We start from the raw sequence: 18,985 nt of genomic DNA, 5'->3' as shown, positions 1-18,985 counted from the left end.
TGTTGTGATTTTCCCTGAAAGAAGAACGGGACCTTCTACATCAGACTTCATCTCAAGTACTTCATCTTTCCAATGCAACCCCCTTGTGAGTTTTTTACCATTTTTATGAGGAGACCGGGGAAGCAAACAGCTTTAGATTCTCCTTACCGACATCAGCATGGGTTGGGCAACCTCTCTGAATGACCTTTACTGCTGTCTACAGTCTCTACCTGAATCAAGAGCAATGAACAGGCAAGGGCAGGAATTTCCTCCTTTAGACAACAACAGTCACTTTTGCCTTTCTAAACCTGAACTGTTGGGGAGGGAAATGTCAAACTGCGTCACCGCCCAAGCCTCAGGCACACACCACCTCTCTCCATACACAAGGCTGCTGTGAACATCTTTCCATCTTTCCCAACTTCAGAGCTTCCCTGGAATATCAATTAAACATACACGGAGGGCTGTTCAGGTAAGTTCCAGCATCCCTCTTGAGGTAGAAGTCTCAAAGCATGGTAACAACAGTCCCATATTGAAAATCTTTTTAAATGCTCGCTGAATTCAAGAATGACTAGTCATCGCCTCAGTTCTGGAAGACCCTTTTCTTCAAACCCCTAGAATATCTTCCCAGAAGACCACGTTAATCTCCGAGGCAGTATGGTATAGTGGTTAGTGGGGAGCACTAAGGGGTTCCAATCACCACATAGAGAATCTTACCTGATTTATTATACTGGGCATCTCTCTGCTCGACTCCTCCCTCTCTCTCTTTTTGCTATTCGTTGTTTTAAAAAATCAGGTAAAGGAATTTGTATCTGAAGAAATGAGCTCAGTCTCACATAAATGTCATTAGCCTTTAAAGAGCCGCTGAATGTCTCATTTTTGGGGGGGTTTTTTTGCTACAATAGACTAACATGGCTATTCAACTGGCCCAATCTTTCTGGAAGGAAGGAAGGAAGGAAGGAAGGAAGGAAGGAAGGAAGGAAGGAAGGAAGGAAGGAAGGAAGGAAGGAAGGAAGGAAGGAAGGAAGGAAGGAAGGAAGGAAGGAAGGAAGGAAGGAGGAAGGAAAGGAGGGAGGAAGGGAGGAAGGGAGGGAGGAAGGGGAAGGAGGGAGGGAGGGAGGAGGGAGGAGAAAAAAAAATAGAAATAAAAGAAAAGAGGGAAGGAAAGAAAGAAAGAAAGAAAGAAAGAAAGAAAGAAAGAAAAGAAAAGAAAAAAAGAAAAAAAAAGAAAGAAAGAAAGAAAGAAAGGGGAGGGAGGAGAGAGGAGGAAAGGACAAAAGAAAAGAAAAGAAAAGAAAGGAAGAGGGGAGGGAGGGGAGGGAGGGGAGGAAGAAGGAAGGAGGGAGGGAGGGAGGAAGGACAAAAGAAAGAAAGAAAAAAAGGAAGGAAGGAAGGAAGGAAGGAAGGAAGGAAGAAAGGAAGAAAGAAAGAAAGAAAGAAAGAAAGAAAGAAAGAAAGAAAGAAAGAAAGAAAGAAAGAAAGAAAGAAAGAAAGAAAGAAAGAAAGAAAGAAAGAAAGAAAGAAAGAAAGAAAGAGAGTGAGCCACCTAACAGGGAAGGCCAAAGCTGCGATGTCTCAGCAGCCCATAATTGCCTTCCGTCCCTTCCTAGCTGGATGGAGTTCAAGCAATCAGCAGTTCCAAACACCAACCTCCTGGTTCCTAGGAAAACAGTACCAGATTGGCAGGCAACAAAGACAAGGGTAAATTGGCTTCTACCCCGTTCTCCATAGTGTATGACAAGGCTGTTAAGGCAAGTCTACGCAAGCAGAAGAATGAAGCAGCAGAATGGGTTGTGCTGTTTTAGGCTGCAGTGGGGGGGGAAGGTTACATTTCTGGACTTTCTCTTACCGAAAGAAGCCTTGCGGCAAGTCGAAAGCTCACACCCCTCTCCGACAGCCTTGCGCAGATTCCAGTTAACTCTTTACTATCCACTTTATTACAAGTTTAAAAACCAAACATGGGGGAATATTCAAAAAAAGGATCAAAATATTTTTTAAAAATATTGAAAAAAAGAATAAAAGTTGGCTTTTATACCCCATTTTCCTCTTCCTTTTTTAAAGGAGTCTCAAAGGGGCTTACAAAGTCCTTCCTGTCCTATTCCCACAACAGACACCTTGTGAGGTAGGTGGGGCTGAGAGAGTTCTGAGAGAACTGGGACTAGCCCAAGGAAGAGCGGGGAAACAAACCTGGCTTTCCACATTAAAGTCCACCTCTCATGTGGAAGTGTGGGCAATCAAGCCTGGTTCCCCAGATTAGAGTCTGCCACTCATGTGGAGGAGTGGGTAAACAAACCCAGTTCTCCAGGCTACGGTCCGCTGCTACTAACCACTATACCACACTGTCTGGAGCATAGTGTTCATTTTACCACCTCATCTAACTGTATCATGTAAACCAGGTCTCAGTTTTTATTTTCCAGACAGAAAAAAAGGCCTGAGCCTTTCTGTATCCTATCAAGTTGCTTTCAAATCCTGCAGGTGAGCTCCCAAAGGCACCTGGTGGGCCACTGTGAGTGGCAGAGTGCTGGACTAGAAGGACTCTGGTCTGATCCAGCAGACGCTTTCTTATGTTCTTAAATCTCTCCCTGGGGCCACAATAGCCTCCATGTCAGCTGACTTCACCAACATCTTCAACAACATTTTGATAAGAAGCCACCTGCATATGTCCGCAATTATGTACCGCCCAAGAAGAAGAAACAACTTACTTGCGCACACAAGGGAATCCTTGTTAAAAGGCTTTGCGCAGTGGTAACAGTCTATGGGTCCCACCATTCGCATTGCGCTGAAGGCATGACCATTGATGGTTTTCTTGTCCTTGTCTTTTTCCCTGGAATCTCTGTCTTTGGATTTTTCTTTGTCTTTCTCTTTTTCCTAAGAAAAGAAAGAGGGGCAGAAAAAGAAATCAAGAATGAGCAACCCTCATTGCTCTCCATGCGCACTTGATTATTTTTACCATCTTGTAGACCATTCTGACTATCATGCAGTGGTTCACCCCTGCCAAGAAGGTGGTCACATCCTAGAAGGCCCTTCTTAAGTGACCACTACTTCAAAATATATATGGGAACATGATAACACAATGATTCTTATTTTGGCAGGATACATCCATTCATCATTTTGGACCTCTCCTTCATTTTAATTATTTTATTCTAGAGTTGGAAGAGACCCAAAGGGCCATCAAGTCCAACCCCCTGCCATGCAGGAACACACAATCAAAGCACTCCTGACAGATGGCCATCCAGCCTCTCTTTAAAAACCTCCAAAGAAGGAGACTCCACCACACTCCGAGGTAGTGCATTCCACTGTCAAACAGCCCTTACTTTGGGAGGTTTTTCCTGATGTTTAGGTGGAATCTCTTTCTCTTCACCTGGAACCCATTACTCCTGGTCCTACTCTCTGGAGCAGCAGAAAACAAGCTTGCTTACTCACCAACATGACATCCCTTCAAATATCTAAACATGGCTATCATGTCACCGCCTGCTCCGTGGGGCAGAGGGGGGATGGCGACTGTGGGGATGGCAGAGGGGGGGATGGCGGTTGCTCTGGAGGGACATGCCCAAGCTACACTCCGACCTCCAGGGGTTGGAGGGCAGCGTGGCCGTGTCCCTCCAGCCCTCCAGAGCAACCCTGGAAGGAGAGGTGAGTGGATGGGACGCGAAAAGTGGCACCCTCACGAACGGAGCCACCTCTGGTTCGGCCCCTCCACTCACCTTTCCTTCCAGCGATGCTCTGGAGGGCTGGAGGGACACGCCCACACTACCCTCCGACCTCCAGGCCACGTAGAGCCGCAGAATAAGGCTGGAAGAGCTGCATGGTGCTCCGGAGCTGCGGATTGCTGACACCTGCTTTACAGGAATCTGGCCACCTAGCCTTCCTCTCTCTGTCTCTCGCTGGACACAATCTCCAGACTGAAGGATGTGTTTTGCTGATAGGGTCTGACTGACCACCTGCCCAGAACTGCGACCCTCTGTCTGCCAGTTCAAGAGCTCAGTTCCCAAAAATCAAACAGCTCCTTCACTCACAAAACCTTTTTTTCCTCCCTTTCGGACAGGCTGTTCCCTGTTTTTATAGTCCTTAGCTCCCCCTACATGTGGCTCTAGGCTAACTGCGTTTCCGCCAGGCAATCAGGAGGTGTCTACATTTACATTAAGTGTTGCTGTGGCCAGCTTTTCTGCACCTTCTAAAAATTAACCCTTTTCCCTGGGCCTAATCTGTCACAACTACCATCAGATCCTCTGAAGATGCCAGCCACAGATGCAGGTGAAACGTCAGGAGAAAATGCTACTGGAACACGGCCATACAAACCAGAAAACCCACAACACTCTAAATATAAAGAATGACAGTAGGGGTGGCATAAACAGTATTGAGCTCTGAATAACATGCATGACTTCTCCAAACTGTCCCCTACTCAGATCTTTCCCTACCAATTCTAAAAAATGCAACTGCTCCTAAGAACGTCCCACTGGTGTCAGCGGAAAGACCAACTCAAGGAAATTTGCCTACAGTCTCACATCAGAGCTAATAAACTTCTGCTGCAATCAAAAACAGTTTCTCAGTCAAATGGCTTTCAATACGTCCTGCGTTCTTCGCTGAAACCACTGATGCTGAGTTCCTGTCAATGATGCAAATTGTTCAACCAATGTGGCAAGCAGGCTGGCTGAGCTGAAAGGCTAAATTCATCTGCCACTACTATCACCACCACCCAACTGTGAATCTTTCTTTCTTTCTTTCTTTCTTTCTTTCTTTCTTTCTTTCTTTCTTTCTTTCTTTCTTTCTTTCTTTCTTTCTTTCTTTCTTTCTTTCTTTCTTTCTTCCTTTCTTCCTTTCTTCCTCTATTCAAATATTTGGTTCTCTCTGCAATTAAGAGAATCAGAAATCTACTCTTTTTTTTCAAAAGCTCAATATGGGTGTTTTCAAGGTTCTAGCACAGGGGTAGAGAACCTGCGGCTCGAGAGCCGCATGCGGCTCTTCTGCCCTTGCGGCAATTCTGCCCTCCATGAGCCAAGCCGCCGGCTTCATCCTTGCCCGCCCTGCAGGCAGCAGGGCGAGCGCACCAATTACCCGTGGCCGGCTGGGCAGTGCGCGGGCTTCCCCTCTCGCCCACCCCGTTCAAGCAGGGCAGGCGCTTTCCCAGCGGCCGGCAAGGCCAAGCCGCTGGCCCCATCCTTGCCTGCCCTGCAGGCAGCAGGGCAGGCGCATCCATGCGCTTCTCAGAATGAGTGGAGTAAAAGGTAAAAAAACCCAATATATACAGTGTTATCTTTATTTTAAATGTCAAAAATTATTTGCCGCTCCAAGTGTTTTCTTTTCCCATGGAAAACGGGTCCAAATGGGTCTTTGAGTGTTAAAGGTTCCCTACCCCTGTTCTAGCACATGCAAGGCCAGCCCAGGGGACTACCTGCGGTCTAGTCTGGTCAGAGGAATATTGGGGGGAAATGACACTTGGGGACAACACCTTCTCCGGGTGCCTCCCTGTGCCCCATGGTCCTGCCGTCCCCAGGCAAAAACCAGCCTGCTTGGAGACCAGTGGCATGGAACTTTGTGGGGGTGTGTGTGACAAAGGTGGGTGCCATGGCTGCCCGCCACCAACCCCCGCCCCCCACCACCCTGCAGGCTGGCTCCTGCCATCCCCAGACCATGTGAACGGCAGGACGCGGCCTGCAGGGAGGGGGAGGGGGCTTGGTGGCATACAGCTGGGGCACATGCCCAGCACCCCCTCACATGATCAAAAGACATGCGCTTAGGGACATGGGTGACTATAGGCCATATGCCTCTAAGTCTGGGGACAGAGCAAGACAGGGAGACATTTGCCCATTTTCAAACAAGTCCTCAAAGGCTGCGGTTTATCTGCCCACAATTACCTGCCTCTTCCTCAGGTTCTTCCTCACAGAAGCAAAACTCCCATGCCCAACTGAGAGCCCCTGAGTTCGCCCCCAGAACGTCCCTTTTGCTTGCTGGAGCCTGCCCCAAGTAAGAAACAAGGAAAGAAGACGCAGCTAGATCCTTTGCATTGGTATGCCAGTTTTTTGCATGGAGCGTTTGGAGAGTATTTGGAAAACCATTCAATTCTGTGAGCCCCCCCTCTCCCCACCCCGGTAATACAAAGTGCAGCATCCCACATTTTCCATCTTGGTGAGAACCAGGACTTAAAAAGTGATTTAAAATACCTTAAAATCCATCCTGATAGCCCATTGCCCGTATCAAACTCCGTGAGTAAGCAAGCCAGTGAGAAGAAAAATTATCAAGGCCAGAGACTCAGCAGCCTGATGTGGTTAGTGTCCTGGGGGGTGATACGGCTGACCCACCTTGCAAGGTTGTTGGATAGACATTTTAACACACTTACTGCTTAATCTCGTCTGTCGTTCCCTGTTCCTTACAGAGCATGCACTCTGCCCTAACAGACAGCTGCATGCCTTGCACAATTCTTTAACTTTGCTCTTAACACCAATGTCTTGAGAACGCTTCTCCTTGTAACTCAAGAGCCTCACATACTGTATTTTTAAGCACTCATTTGGACATGGAACAGTATCTCTTGATAACACTCTCTCCTGGTCAATGAAACTGAAACAGCTACCAAGATTCTCTCAAGACACATGGACTTTTTCTAAGGTAGCATGGGGCTTGGTTTGTTTTAAGGAACAGTAATTTATCATTGGGAAAGAGAGAGAGAAAACCCACACAACTAAGTTCAGTTAGAAAACAGGAAATGGTGCTCAACAGCTTCAAGGAACGAAAAAGGTTTTTAAAGAAACCACTGACTTGTTTCCAAAAATCACCCACCGTTTCCAGCTAAGGAAACTGTACCTTCTTGCAGAGCTGGTATAATTATCCCTGCTGTACCAATAAGCCCATGGGATATTCCAGTTGATGGTCAAGCCCTGGTTTTCAGCATGAGGTAAGCACATGGGATACCGTAATTGAGGGTCAAGCCCTGGTTTTCAGCATGATATAAGCCCATTTTATGCCAATAAAAGGTGAATGAATGAATGAATGAATTAATTAATTAATATAAGCCCATGGGATACTCCAGTTGCTGGTCAAGCCCTGGTTTTCAGTACATGAGTACAAGAGTACAAGCTCCCAATGGGACAACAAACCACATCACAGTCCGCAAGTCAAAAAAACCTGAACTATTTTCCTTGCCCTCAAATCACGCCAGCCAGCCAGCCATGTCCACAATAGATGGCCACTCACTTACCTCTGAGCGCGTCCGTCCTACCAGCTTCACTGTTATGTACGGCACATCAGAAAAACGGTGCCATTTCAACGACATGCTTCCAGGTAACGGCACAAGAGAAGCTGAGTCATAGATCTATCACCCCATAACGCTGGAACCCAAACCTATCTCGCTGCTGAGGCAGCTGTCATTTAAAAAAAATGACTGGGGGAAAGGAAGTCAGAAAAAAGTTGAGCAATGAAAGGCGAAAGGGGAGGGGAGGAGGAAGGGCTGTTTCTTCTGGGCTTCCTCAAAGATGATGTTTACTGTTCTGGTGCCATCCTTTGGCGAGGCTTAGAAGAAAGTCATGAAAATGCAGGTTCCAGCAATACAAACAATAAAGGAACAGGCAAACTTCAAGAGTACCTCTCTTGCGAGCTAAGATTACTATCCCTAATTTCCAGTTGTCATCTAGAATAGATCCTTGAATGTTTTATGCTGCACATTAAAGATATCCTTGAAAACCAAACATCCATCAAAAGCGCAATCGAGATAAATGATTACGGCTTTAGGACAGTGTAATGACCAGCACTAGACGCAGGTACTAACAGGCTTCCGGTTTTACTTCCTCTTTCTATTTTTTTTTAAACAGCACTAGGGAAAAAAGCTCTTGTGCACCCAGGAAACAGATACAGTTTGCAGTGATTCAACATAAAGAATGTCCTTGCACGCCCACTAATTAAACTCAAAATGGATTCCTAAGCGAGGAAAGACAGCGGCACTTCAACCAGCCAAGAACTACACTGTGCCTTCTTGAAAGCCACGGCTAAAAGGAAAGGGTATATTTAAAAAACACACAGAAAGAATGAGATGCCACTGAAAATGGAATCTCTGTACCAAGTTGCTTCTTCATGGCACCATTAAGCTACGGATCTCCTAAGAAGAAGAATTTGGATTTATATCCCCCCTTTCTCTCCTGTAAGGGGCTTACAATTTCCTTTCCTTTCCTTTCCTTTCCCTTCCCCACCCCCTACCCTCACACCTCACCCTGTGAGGTGTGTGGGGCTGAGAGAGCTCCTAAGAACTGTGACTAGCCCAAGGTCACCCAGCGGGCATGTGTTGGGAGTGCACAAGCTAATCTGGTTCACCAGATAAGCCTCCACAGCTCGAGTGGCAAAGCAGGGCATCAAACCTGGTCCCGGAGATTAGAATGCACCTGCTCTTAACCACTACACCATGCTGGCTCTCACTAGTATCAGACCCCACTGTCATCAATTCATTCGTTTCTGTTTTGTTTAAATATTCTATCAAGGGTTTTCAATTGTCCATAAAGTTAATTAAGTTCTTTTCTTTAACAATTGTAGTAAAGGACTTTATGGAAGGGGTTCTTTTTTGGGGGACGGGAGGGACCATTGTATACATTCAAATTAAGAGATCTGTTAAAGTCATATTGCGCATAAAACAAGGGTACTTGAAATTGCAATGCAACAAGGGATGGATTGACTGGAAACAAAAAAGATGGGTGTTCAGTCTACCGGACTTTCTATAGGTTGAGATAATTCAGAACTATCTGTGCACCCAAGGGAGTGACACGCAGGCCCGCAAAAGGAAATTGTCTTGTCTTGCACAACCACTTAGGGATGTTGTAATCTTCAGAACAAATGGCAACATCTGCCAGGGAAGCAGTCTTGACTTTTTCCACCCACAGCTTGGTCAGAAGAAAATAAAAGTCCACTGCCAACAGCAGCCTCCATTTTATTTTATTTTGAAAGATCTGTTACGTAAAATGTTTGCCCATCCTGCAGAACTTCAGTTTAACCCGATCTCTACTGCAAGTTTGCACCTTCTGCTACGTCTGAGCAGAACCACTTTGTTCTCGGCATGCAACGCACCACCAAGGCCCAGCTAAGAACTTGCCCCAACACTGTCATGCTGAACTGTCTGTCAAAAGTGGAGAACTGAAGTGATTGTGCATGGGAAAGCTGCAGTTCGTTTTCCCCAAGTATGTGGAAAGTTTTGCCTTAAGCCTGCCAGCGGTGCGTTCACTGTGCCATGCAAACAGGGCTGCTAAAAATATATATGTTTCCAGGCCTACAGCTGGAACCCCTTCCAGCTTTCTTCATTTAATTTCCCCCCCTTTGGTTAAATCAAACTGGCCCCTGCAAAAAAGTAAAACAGTTCCTCAACCAACAGGACTATGGCGTATTGATAGAAAATGGAGGCCGAGGCAAGATCTGAGGGGGTTTGGGGGGGGGGGAGGGGGGCATGCCTGGCCCCACTCAGGCAAGATCTGAGTTTTTGGGGGTCCCGCACCTGGCCCTGTCAGGCGTGGGGGCCATCCTCAGACCTGACAGGGAGGCGGGGGCCGCTAGGCTCTTGTGACTCATGCCTGAACCACCCACCAAGGGGCTGCTTGCTCGTTGTTGTGGCCGCAAACCTCCTGCCCTCCCTGGTCTTGCTGGCTCACACAGGGGGCGAGAGGAGGAGGGGTAGGGGGGTGACTTTCCATCCCCTCATGACTAAATGGGCGCCGCCCAGGGACATTTGCCCCCACATGTTCCCATGGGTGGTACATCCCTGCCACAGGATCACCCCCAGCTAAGAGAAGCCTCACACACAACATCTCTCAAGGTTTCTGAAGGTTACTGCTGCTTAATAAAGTGGCCATCTCAACCACCAAAAGTTATATTATTCAAACATTAATGTTGGCATACATATCAACTCAATTTAAACATGCTAATGTGCTCTGGAGTCCATTTTATGGCACGTATTATTTAACAGTAATAGCAGCATTGGAGCACACGTGTTCCCCAGGCCTGGACAATTTGGGAATGCACACAGAACTCTGCAGCCCGATTTTCAAGCCTTGGAAAACATTTAAGGCAATGCAGAAATGCTAAATGAACCTTTACTGTTAGAACAAGATGTTAAACTCTCCACTCCCTCCCAGCCTGCTAGCAGACATCTCTTTTGCCGATGAACATGGAACAATTTTCACTCAGTTTTAACCCAGAAATGGTGTTAACGCTAGAAGGAGGCATCTCAGACTCCCCATCAAATTAGCCAGACAGAAAAAGGCAAGAGCTGGGCAAGAGCTGGTCAACTTCCTTGTTACTCTGCAGGGTCTGTAGTTAGCATCGTAATCCAGGCACCTAAAGGGTGTCACCTCTACTGGAGGCAGGAAATATGAACTACATCTACTTCAGGTTCCTTTGATCATGTGCTTTGATTACTGGTTCCTGCATTGCAGGGGGTTGGACTTGATGGCCCTTGGGAGCAGCAGTGGCATAGTGGTTAACAGCAGGTGTACTCTAATCTGGAGGAACTGGGTTTGATTCCCCGCTCTGCCACTTGAGCTGTGGAGGCTCATTTGGGGAATTCAGATTAGCCTGTGCACTCCAACACATGCCAGCTGGGTGACCTTGGGCTAGTCACAGTTCTTTGGAGCTCTCTCAGCCCCACCTACCTCACAGGGTGTTTGTTGTGAGGGGAGAAGGGAAAGGAGATTGTAAGCTCCTTTGAGTCTCCTTACAGGAGAAAAGGGCAGGTATAAGTCCAACTCCTCTTCTTCTTCCAACTCTATGATTCTATGATTCCTTTTTCCGCTCACCCTTGCAGAACGTCCCCGTTCCCATTAAGCCACGCACAAGCTGGCAGACATCTGGAAGTTACTTACTTTGCTCTTCTTACCACTGGACATTTTATTCTTCAGGTAGCTGAAGGTCCGACTCACTTTTGTTCCACTTTTTGCTTCCAAGTCTCTCCTGGAAGGACTAGGTGGCAGGGCATTGCAGGTCTCCTCAGAAATGCTGGAAGCCAAGAGAGACACATTTCAAAGCACGCACATCACCTGCAGCCCAGCCACAATTTCTTTTTCTTTTCTCTCTCTCAGGCTGCCCTTCTACATTAATCAAATCCCAGCACATTGCTGCCTTTCAAGCACCTGTTGTTATGAATCCAGATTTAATTAGCAACAGCTCCAGTCACAAACTTTTGGAGCAGCATCTGGGCAAGGGACAAGCAAAAGACAGATGGGGGTGCTGATAGCTGAGAGACAGCCCTGTTACTAAGTGAACTGAACTCCATCCCATAACTATGCGTTATCATAAATGTATTTACACCGCATGAAGCATGAAAGCATAACATTAAATATAAAGAGCATTTCTTGATACTTGGATTTTCTTGGATCTTTGAATTATAATGTGAAATATTAAGAGCAAACAAATACTCAACATGCAAAGGCATGAGGAACAGTATAATCTGTGGTTATTCAATCCCCGCCCCCCGGCATCATGCTCATGAGACAGAAGCTTTATCGGCCCTTCGTCTTCCCCCGGAAGGTAATTGGGGTACAAGGCTTTGTTTTATTTTCATTAGTCATTTTCGGTTCTCAGTTAATTCAAGGTTTGGGGCCTCTTTTGCACATGAAGAATAATGCACTTTAAATCCACTTTCAGAATGGTTTGCAAGTGGATTTTGCTATTCCGACAGTAAAATCCAGCTGCAAAGTGCATTGAAAGTGCATTATTGTGCTTGTGCAAAAGTGCCCTGGATGTTGTAAAAAAAAAACCCCACATGTCTGAATGGAGGAAAATTCAAATGCACAGCGAATAGCTTACCTTTGAGGGACCGAATTGCTGCCACTGCCAGAAAAAGATCGGCTGCCTGAAAAAAGATAAGGCAAAAATATATATTGTATAAATGGGCGGTCCGAGTATGTCCTGGTTGCTGGACTAATTTATTTCCACTTGCATTCAAGAGTCTCGAGCGTGCTGTTAAGTCACGGCCTGCTTAATGGTGACCGCCATGGGGCTTTCAAGAAAAGAGATGAACAGAGATGGTTTGTCGTTGCCTTCCTCTGTAGCCTTAGCATTCTTTAGCGAGTTCCCATCCAAAGACAAATGGCCCTTCCGCACATGCAGAATAATGCACTTTCAATCCACTTTCGATGCACTTTGCAGCTGGATTTTACTGTGCAAAATAGCAAAAATCACTTGCAAACAATTGTGAAAGTGGATTGAAAGTGTATTATTCTGTATGTGGGGAATTGCGCAGAGAATGGCCAAACCCTGCTTCATTTATGATAAGATCGGGAGAACCTGGGTCATCAGGGCTGCTAAAATATATGTTTATAGATGCTCTTTTAAAAACACATTTATAACCTTCACAAAAAGATTGTTAGAGCAGCTTCACATGCAAGCAATCACTCCAGACTGGCTTTGTCCCCTTTTCTCCTACACACTGAGCAAACACTCACAAACATCATCTCTAACTGATATGAATACTACATTCTCTGTAGCATCCACAGTCAGCGTTTGTGGTTTTTTAGGTCTTTCCAGGTTGATCTATTTACATAACCAAAAATGCAGGAAAAAAACAGAAGATAAGATTTTCTGTTTAGGATGTCACAGTCACTCAGTAAAATATTTTATGCTGAGAAAAGGGAGGACAGCATGCAGGTGGAAACAGGACTGTGGTAGTCACCAGAGGATAACAACTGCAATGTCACAGATCACAACTGATAATGCAACAAGGATGAAGCACAGGTAACGCTCCTTGCCGGTTTCTGCACACCTTGAGCAAGGAATGTTTTGGATCTCCTCAACAGTAAATTTTGAAAGCATGTTTGAGTACAGTATTCTTTAATCTAAATATCTGGAACAGGGGTCAGCAACCTTTACCATCCAAAGAGCCATTTGGACCCGTTTTCCACGGCCCTGAAGATCTACTGAGCCGGAGAGGCGGCTCCGCACGGAGCCACCTCTGGTTCAGCCCCTCCACTCACCTTTCCTTCCAGCGCTGGGAGGCGGAGGCGCTGGGCAGGGAAACCCCCTCTGCCCGAGAGAGCAGGCAGTCGCCTGCTCCGTGGGGCAAAGAAGGGATGGCAGCCACAGCCTGCCTGGTGCCGCTGCCTCTCGAGCTGCGGGAGGCAGTGGCGCCAGTCAGGGAAACCACCTGCTCCGTGGGGCAGAGAGGGGATGGTGGCTGCTCTGGAGGGACACACCCACGCTACCCTCCGACCTCTAGGAGTATGTCCCTCCAGCCCTCCAGAGCAGCGTTGGAAAGAGCCACAGGTTGCAGACCCCATTCTGGACAAATTCTTCATGGTAAAAAAATAATTGGTAGAAGCACTGACTGCAAAAATTAAAGCAAAAAAGAAATTATAATCACAATTCTTGACCTATCATACATGTTAAAAGATAAATGGATGGATGGATGGATGGATGGATGGATGGATGGATGGATGGATGGATGGATGGATGGATGGATGGATGGATGGATGGATGGATGGATGGATGGATGGATGGATGGATGGATGGATGGATGGATGGATGGATGGATGGATGGATGGATGGATGGATGGATGGATGGATGGATGGATGGATGGATGGATGGATGGATGGATGGATGGATGGATGGATGGATGGATGGATGGATGGATGGATGGATGGATGGATGGATTTTTTAGCCTCAGTTCTCATTATACCAGGTTCAGGGTAGAACAAAGACACTCCCGACAGAATCTGTAGAGCAGCTCGGAGGAATTCTGTTTGCATCCTTTCCGACAGTATTTGACTGGAAGTTGGAAACCCAGAAGAAATGCCATACAGTAGCTGAGTCAAAACTTTGGTTTGGTACAGTTTTATGGCTGCTGGTACATTCCTTGGAATGTCCTTCATATTATTCTAGAATTTGTATTGCGTTCAGCTGTGCAGGTGCTTATCTGGTGAATAATCACAGGACACATCTATATATATAAAAAGCTAACAGTGACTTTGTTAGTCACATCCTAACGCCGAAACGGCTGGATGGATTGCCCCCAAATTTTCACATGACTTTCTTCTCTGTTGCAGGCAGGTAATCGGACCTTCAAATCGCCGAAAGTCCATACCTGAGCCAGGTAAAACGTCTTTTTCCTGGCACACCAGGCCATGAAGCTGGCTGTGTTTAACTGTCACCCTTAGAATGTTCGTGCAGCCTGTCTGTCTGTGGCCTGAAGGCTTAGAATGTTCGTGCAGATGGGCAGAGATGAGCAGTGAAAACAGTAAATAGGTAATACTGTTAGGTAATATGAGGGGAAGTGAAACACATACACACTTTGCCATGTGAGACGTCAGGTGGGGTTCCCCCCCCCAACACGCAGGTAACTTTCACCCTCTGTGCCTCACCCACTGCTACCACACAACACACATCCAGCTCATCCTCACACACCTCACTCTGCCCTCCCTCACATCCAACCACCACTTACCCACTTCCTCACCCATATTCGTCACAGCTCTCTTTTACTAAAAGCAAGGTGGAGTTTGCCTTTTTCTTCTAAGAAAATCCACAGGGTGGGGGCGAACCAACATTACTGGCTCCGCTTCTTTTGCACGTGGCCCATTAAGAACCCAGGGAGCTGGCCTCGCTCTGAGCGCCTCACCACCCTGCCTCTGCTGCCTGACTGGGATAGCCTGCTTGCCCCAGTTCTGCCTTACCCAAGCCAGGACTGTGCATGTCAACCAGCCTCATGGACAGCGGGATTCACACTCTGGACAGTTCCGTTGTGGAATGGAAAGGGTTACTTTATACTAAAAAAAAGACAGCACCATATAACAATGTGCATTGAAAAGGGAAAGGGGGATTCCATTTGACCACCCCAAAAGGCAATGCTGTGGAACATTGGACCTGCATGGACATCTGTGTGGGTTGCGGACTGTGATGAGGACAATTGCCACAGCAATGCGTGGCCGGGCCCTGCTAGTCATGGAATAAAACGGGCCGCAGCCCTCTTTATTGTTATAACATTCTTAAGGCAGATGCTGGGTGATCAAGAGGAGCACATTCGATCAGCAGCCAGTCAGCACCCCTGGCTGACCCCAACAACAACCCCAAACCCTATTGGGGAGGACAGAGAGGTATAGGGCCACTGGGGCGCCTGCCCCTTGTGACCCCCTAACTGCTGGGGTGTCAGGCTCGAATTGCAGAGGCCTCTGTGGCATATGCCATGAGCTCGCCCCACCCCAAGCCTCTTAAGGAGGCCCCCAACCGCGAGTAGGTCTGATGCATGAGCTCGGCCTCCCCACAAGGATGTGCTCCTCTGCCCAAACTGCCACAGAGCTAGAGCTGACCCTTCAGCTCCCGCCACAGATTCAAAAGCCTTGCAGCTAATCCAAGAGGGCTCGCCGTACAGCTCATAGCCACATCTCCAGTCCACGTTCAGATAGGTGTACACCGTCCGAACAGTAAAGCGCACGCTCCCGTGTGGTTATCATAGGGTGTGGGATGACTCTTCCACAGAGTTCCCAGACCCCTTTGCAGTTGCCTTGCATACTTTGTAGCGTGCTTCATCCACTTTTTGGGGGTATCAAGCATACTGCCACATCTGTCGTGGGAGCAGATGTGACCAAAACAGTTTGGCATCCGGAATCAACTCCAGGATTTCCCGTAGGCTGGCCGCCATCCGCAAGGACAGTTCCAAGCCTTTCAGCGCTGGGAGGTCATTCTCGCCTAAATGAATGACAAGCCCCTGAGGCACACCAAACCTCTGAAGTGCCTCCCAGATAGCTGGTATCAGTGCCTCCCAGTGCATGCCTTGCTGGCCGAGCCACACAACGTCCACACCCTTGCCAAGGTCCAGGTTTGTGCCCTAAGGTGTTTAGCGCGCATACATGCCAGCCCAGTGGATGTTACTATGCCCGATGATCCACATCCGGGTCTGGGTCTCCTGCAGCAATATGTGAACAGTAAACAAAATGTGAGGCCCACGTTCATGATGCAAACCAAATGAGCCCATGACCCCAACGCTAGGCTCACCCGAAATGGCCAATCCCCGGCCTCATGGCTGGCAGCTCCTGCTTTGCACTGCAAGAAACGAACAATATACAACAAACAGGAATTGGCAGTGAAAAGAGCAGAAAATTGTTGTATATAAATCAGCAAGACATATATTGTGATATGATGTCAAAAGTTTATCCCAAGTTATATTTACTTATCAAGTGCCTAGATTACCAACTTCGCAGGGTTGTTGTTTCTACACTATTTCACTATACAAAAATATATATCAAATCCATCAGGAGATACAAATCAATATACCCCAGTGCAATGTTGATTTTCTGCTTGGATACATCTACTTAGTATTCGGAATTATTGCTCCACTTTTTATGAACTTACTACATATCGACGACTATTCATTTATGTACTTGTTTCTTTAAACACTGCAGCACTTTGATAGTGGAACTTTTGCTCATATATAACTCTTCACTAGGACTATTATTTAGGTAGCAATTGAAAGAATGTATCTTTGTGTATAGTAGATTTGATATATATATTTTTGTATAGTAATATAATGTAGAAACAACAACCCTGCGAGGTTGATAATTTAGGCACTTGATAAGTGAATATAACTTGGGATAAACTTTTGATATCATATCACAATATATGTCTTGCTGATTTATATACAATAATTTTCTGCTCTTTTCACTGCCATCTCCAGCCTTGTGCCATGAATCCGGCTCCCCTACGGGAAGCCCCAACCTCCGATGCTCCCATGGGCCTGAACCATCCCAAGTGTCTCATGGGCTACAGCCCCCTTGTCCAAGCAGGCAGACACGAAAAACCTTGGCAGACCACCTGTTCACCCAAAGAGAAAAAGAAAAAAACCCAGTCATCTCCCGCAACGCCTCAACAACCCAGAAGAGGCCCTCTATCGTAGAACTGCCATGTCTTGCTGCTGGTATAGCCATGCCTGCCAAGAGGCCCCTTCTGTGCCCCGGGATGGAAGGGGGGGACCCCGCCCCCAGACCCCATGTGGCCATAAATCCCGGATGTGGCATAAAGCTGGGCCCATGAATAACGCTGGGCCTGCAACTAGGTGAAGGAAGGAGGGGAGGGGGAGTACATCCCACCCCTGATCCTCAACAAAGGTAAGCGGCCCTCCATCCGGGTATTCTAGTACACACCTCATTAAATATTCGTATCATTAGAAGGTCCCCCATTTTTGTTTGTTTGTTTTTGAAGAAAATGGCAACCGATTGTTCAGCCGGCCCCACCATTGCCCTTCTGTGCCCAAATGCCGGCGTTGAGCCACCAGACACCAATGCCCTCAGTCCATTCCCGACCACCCCAGGCAATCAGCATGCCCACAATGCCACCGTCAAAGAAACACAACACGCCCTCAATGCTACCGTCAAATAAACCAAACCAGAGACCTGTAGGGCGTGTTCTTCCCGGGGTCAGGGTTTCCCGAGGGCCAAAGCCCTGGCCAGAAATGACCGCCCCTGCATATGGACTGCATGCAACTAGGTCCAGGAACCGGCAAAATCCCTTGACCCATGGCTCTGCAGCTGCCCCGGAGAGACCACCTGCCTCCTGCTCACTGGACTCCAAATGTGGAGCCGATTCACCTGAGCAAGAAAAACGTCATGCATGTTACTCCCCACTTCTGGATAAGGCATGTAGAAGAACATTCTTGCTTACCCTCTTTTCGCACAGACCCCTCCTGACCAGCATTGCAGCCATATTGCCACTGCTGGAATACCAGCACACACCGGGATCCCACTACCTCCCGGAGAGCCCCCCCCCCCCCCCCGGTCCATAAAAAGACAAACACTCCCTGGGTGGAAACATCACCACCCCTTAACGGCAAAAACTGGTCACTCGGGCTGTACCGACCAATCCGGGCTGCAAGGCCCCATCTGGTCACCAGGAGCCTCAAGACTCCTCCCACCATGTCGCCCTGTAGCAGGCTGAAGCCCTTCTCTCCAGTCTGCGTGGCCGGGGCAAGAAGGCTCAACCTTAACCAGCCAGCTGGCCCAGGTGCCATATCGCTGGGAGAAGCACAAGTGTAGCAAAAAAAAAGAGGAAAGGGGAATACCAGAGCTCAGAACCCTGCTGCATGAACCGAAACGCCCCGCCGGTAAAACAGCCAACCAACTGCGCGTGTGGACCCCGTTGTGACAACCCACCAACGCCATTCCTGGCAAAGATCCCCGGGTTTGCCAGGACCCCCTGACATCAAGTTCAGCCTTACATCAAGCATGCCTGAACCGCTCTCATAATAAAAAGGAGAGGGGGGCGAAGAAGGAAGGGTGTAAGAAGGAGGGGTGTAACCAATCCTTCAATAAACTAGCCCTGGGAGTCCCCCCGTTAATTGTGCCCGACACCAAACACTACAACGCTTGTGGGGGAGGGAGCAGGCACAACCACTGACAAATTCGGGATCAACACCCCCTTTTGCTGCCCCGCATAGTGGGCCCCGCACCCGGACAGGTGCTTGCCTACCCAAAGCATGCAAAGCCAGATTCCAACCCAATGGACCTGCTGTGCTATCATAGTCCAAATCCGACTGGCCGACCGGGTCCTCCAACATTCACCGATGGCCAAAGAAAACAACCGGACAGGTAGACAAATCACGCCTTGCACCCTCTGCTCTTAGGGAGGGAGGGGAGAAAGGGGAGGGGGTGTAGCCTATACAACGAAACTCCCCCAGGTGTATAAGAAACCCCTGCATAAAAGGAGGAAACAGGGAAAAGGCCACTGGTCAGCCAAGGTACCAATTGACGTTCCCCATTTAAAACTGTGGCCCATAGTATGATCAAATTGTTGCCCCAACAGCTGCAAACTGCAGGTCACTAGGCTGCTAGACGGCCTACCGGCCCTCTTGCCAACTGACAAGTTAATACCCTGCAGCCTGCCCCCGTGTCATGCATACCCCCCCCCCGTGACCTTGAAACCTCCCGACCTCTACTTCCACTAAAAATGGCTCAACAGTAGAGCCGGGGACCAAACTCACCAGGGAGGGGACAGATGGGAGACCGGCCCTTCTTGCCAACCAGACTGGGCGAGTGGTGTTGACCACGGCCATGCCCTTTTGGTCGA

At 47.8% G+C, this 18,985-nt stretch overlaps 1 protein-coding gene across 5 annotated transcripts in view; it reads right to left on the bottom strand.

Moving 5' to 3' along the window:
* AKAP13 (A-kinase anchoring protein 13) overlaps window positions 1-18,985 on the bottom strand; it is a 137,119-nt gene that overhangs the window by 29,054 nt on the left and 89,080 nt on the right. For all 5 annotated transcript variants that reach the window (XM_048481668.1, XM_048481669.1, XM_048481670.1 and 2 more), the window contains 3 exons: window positions 11,746-11,791; window positions 10,803-10,935; window positions 2,679-2,844 (listed from right to left, as the gene is read on the bottom strand). In XM_048481668.1, coding sequence (XP_048337625.1) covers window positions 2,679-2,844; window positions 10,803-10,935; window positions 11,746-11,791 — 345 coding nt within the window. The remainder of the gene's footprint in view (window positions 1-2,678; window positions 2,845-10,802; window positions 10,936-11,745; window positions 11,792-18,985) is intronic.

The sequence above is a fragment of the Sphaerodactylus townsendi genome, linkage group LG17 (genome assembly GCF_021028975.2).
Source record: "Sphaerodactylus townsendi isolate TG3544 linkage group LG17, MPM_Stown_v2.3, whole genome shotgun sequence".
Lineage (NCBI taxonomy): Eukaryota > Metazoa > Chordata > Lepidosauria > Squamata > Sphaerodactylidae > Sphaerodactylus > Sphaerodactylus townsendi.
The sequence above is the reverse complement of the archived record's forward strand: the minus strand, read 5'-3'. Positions and strand labels throughout refer to the sequence as shown.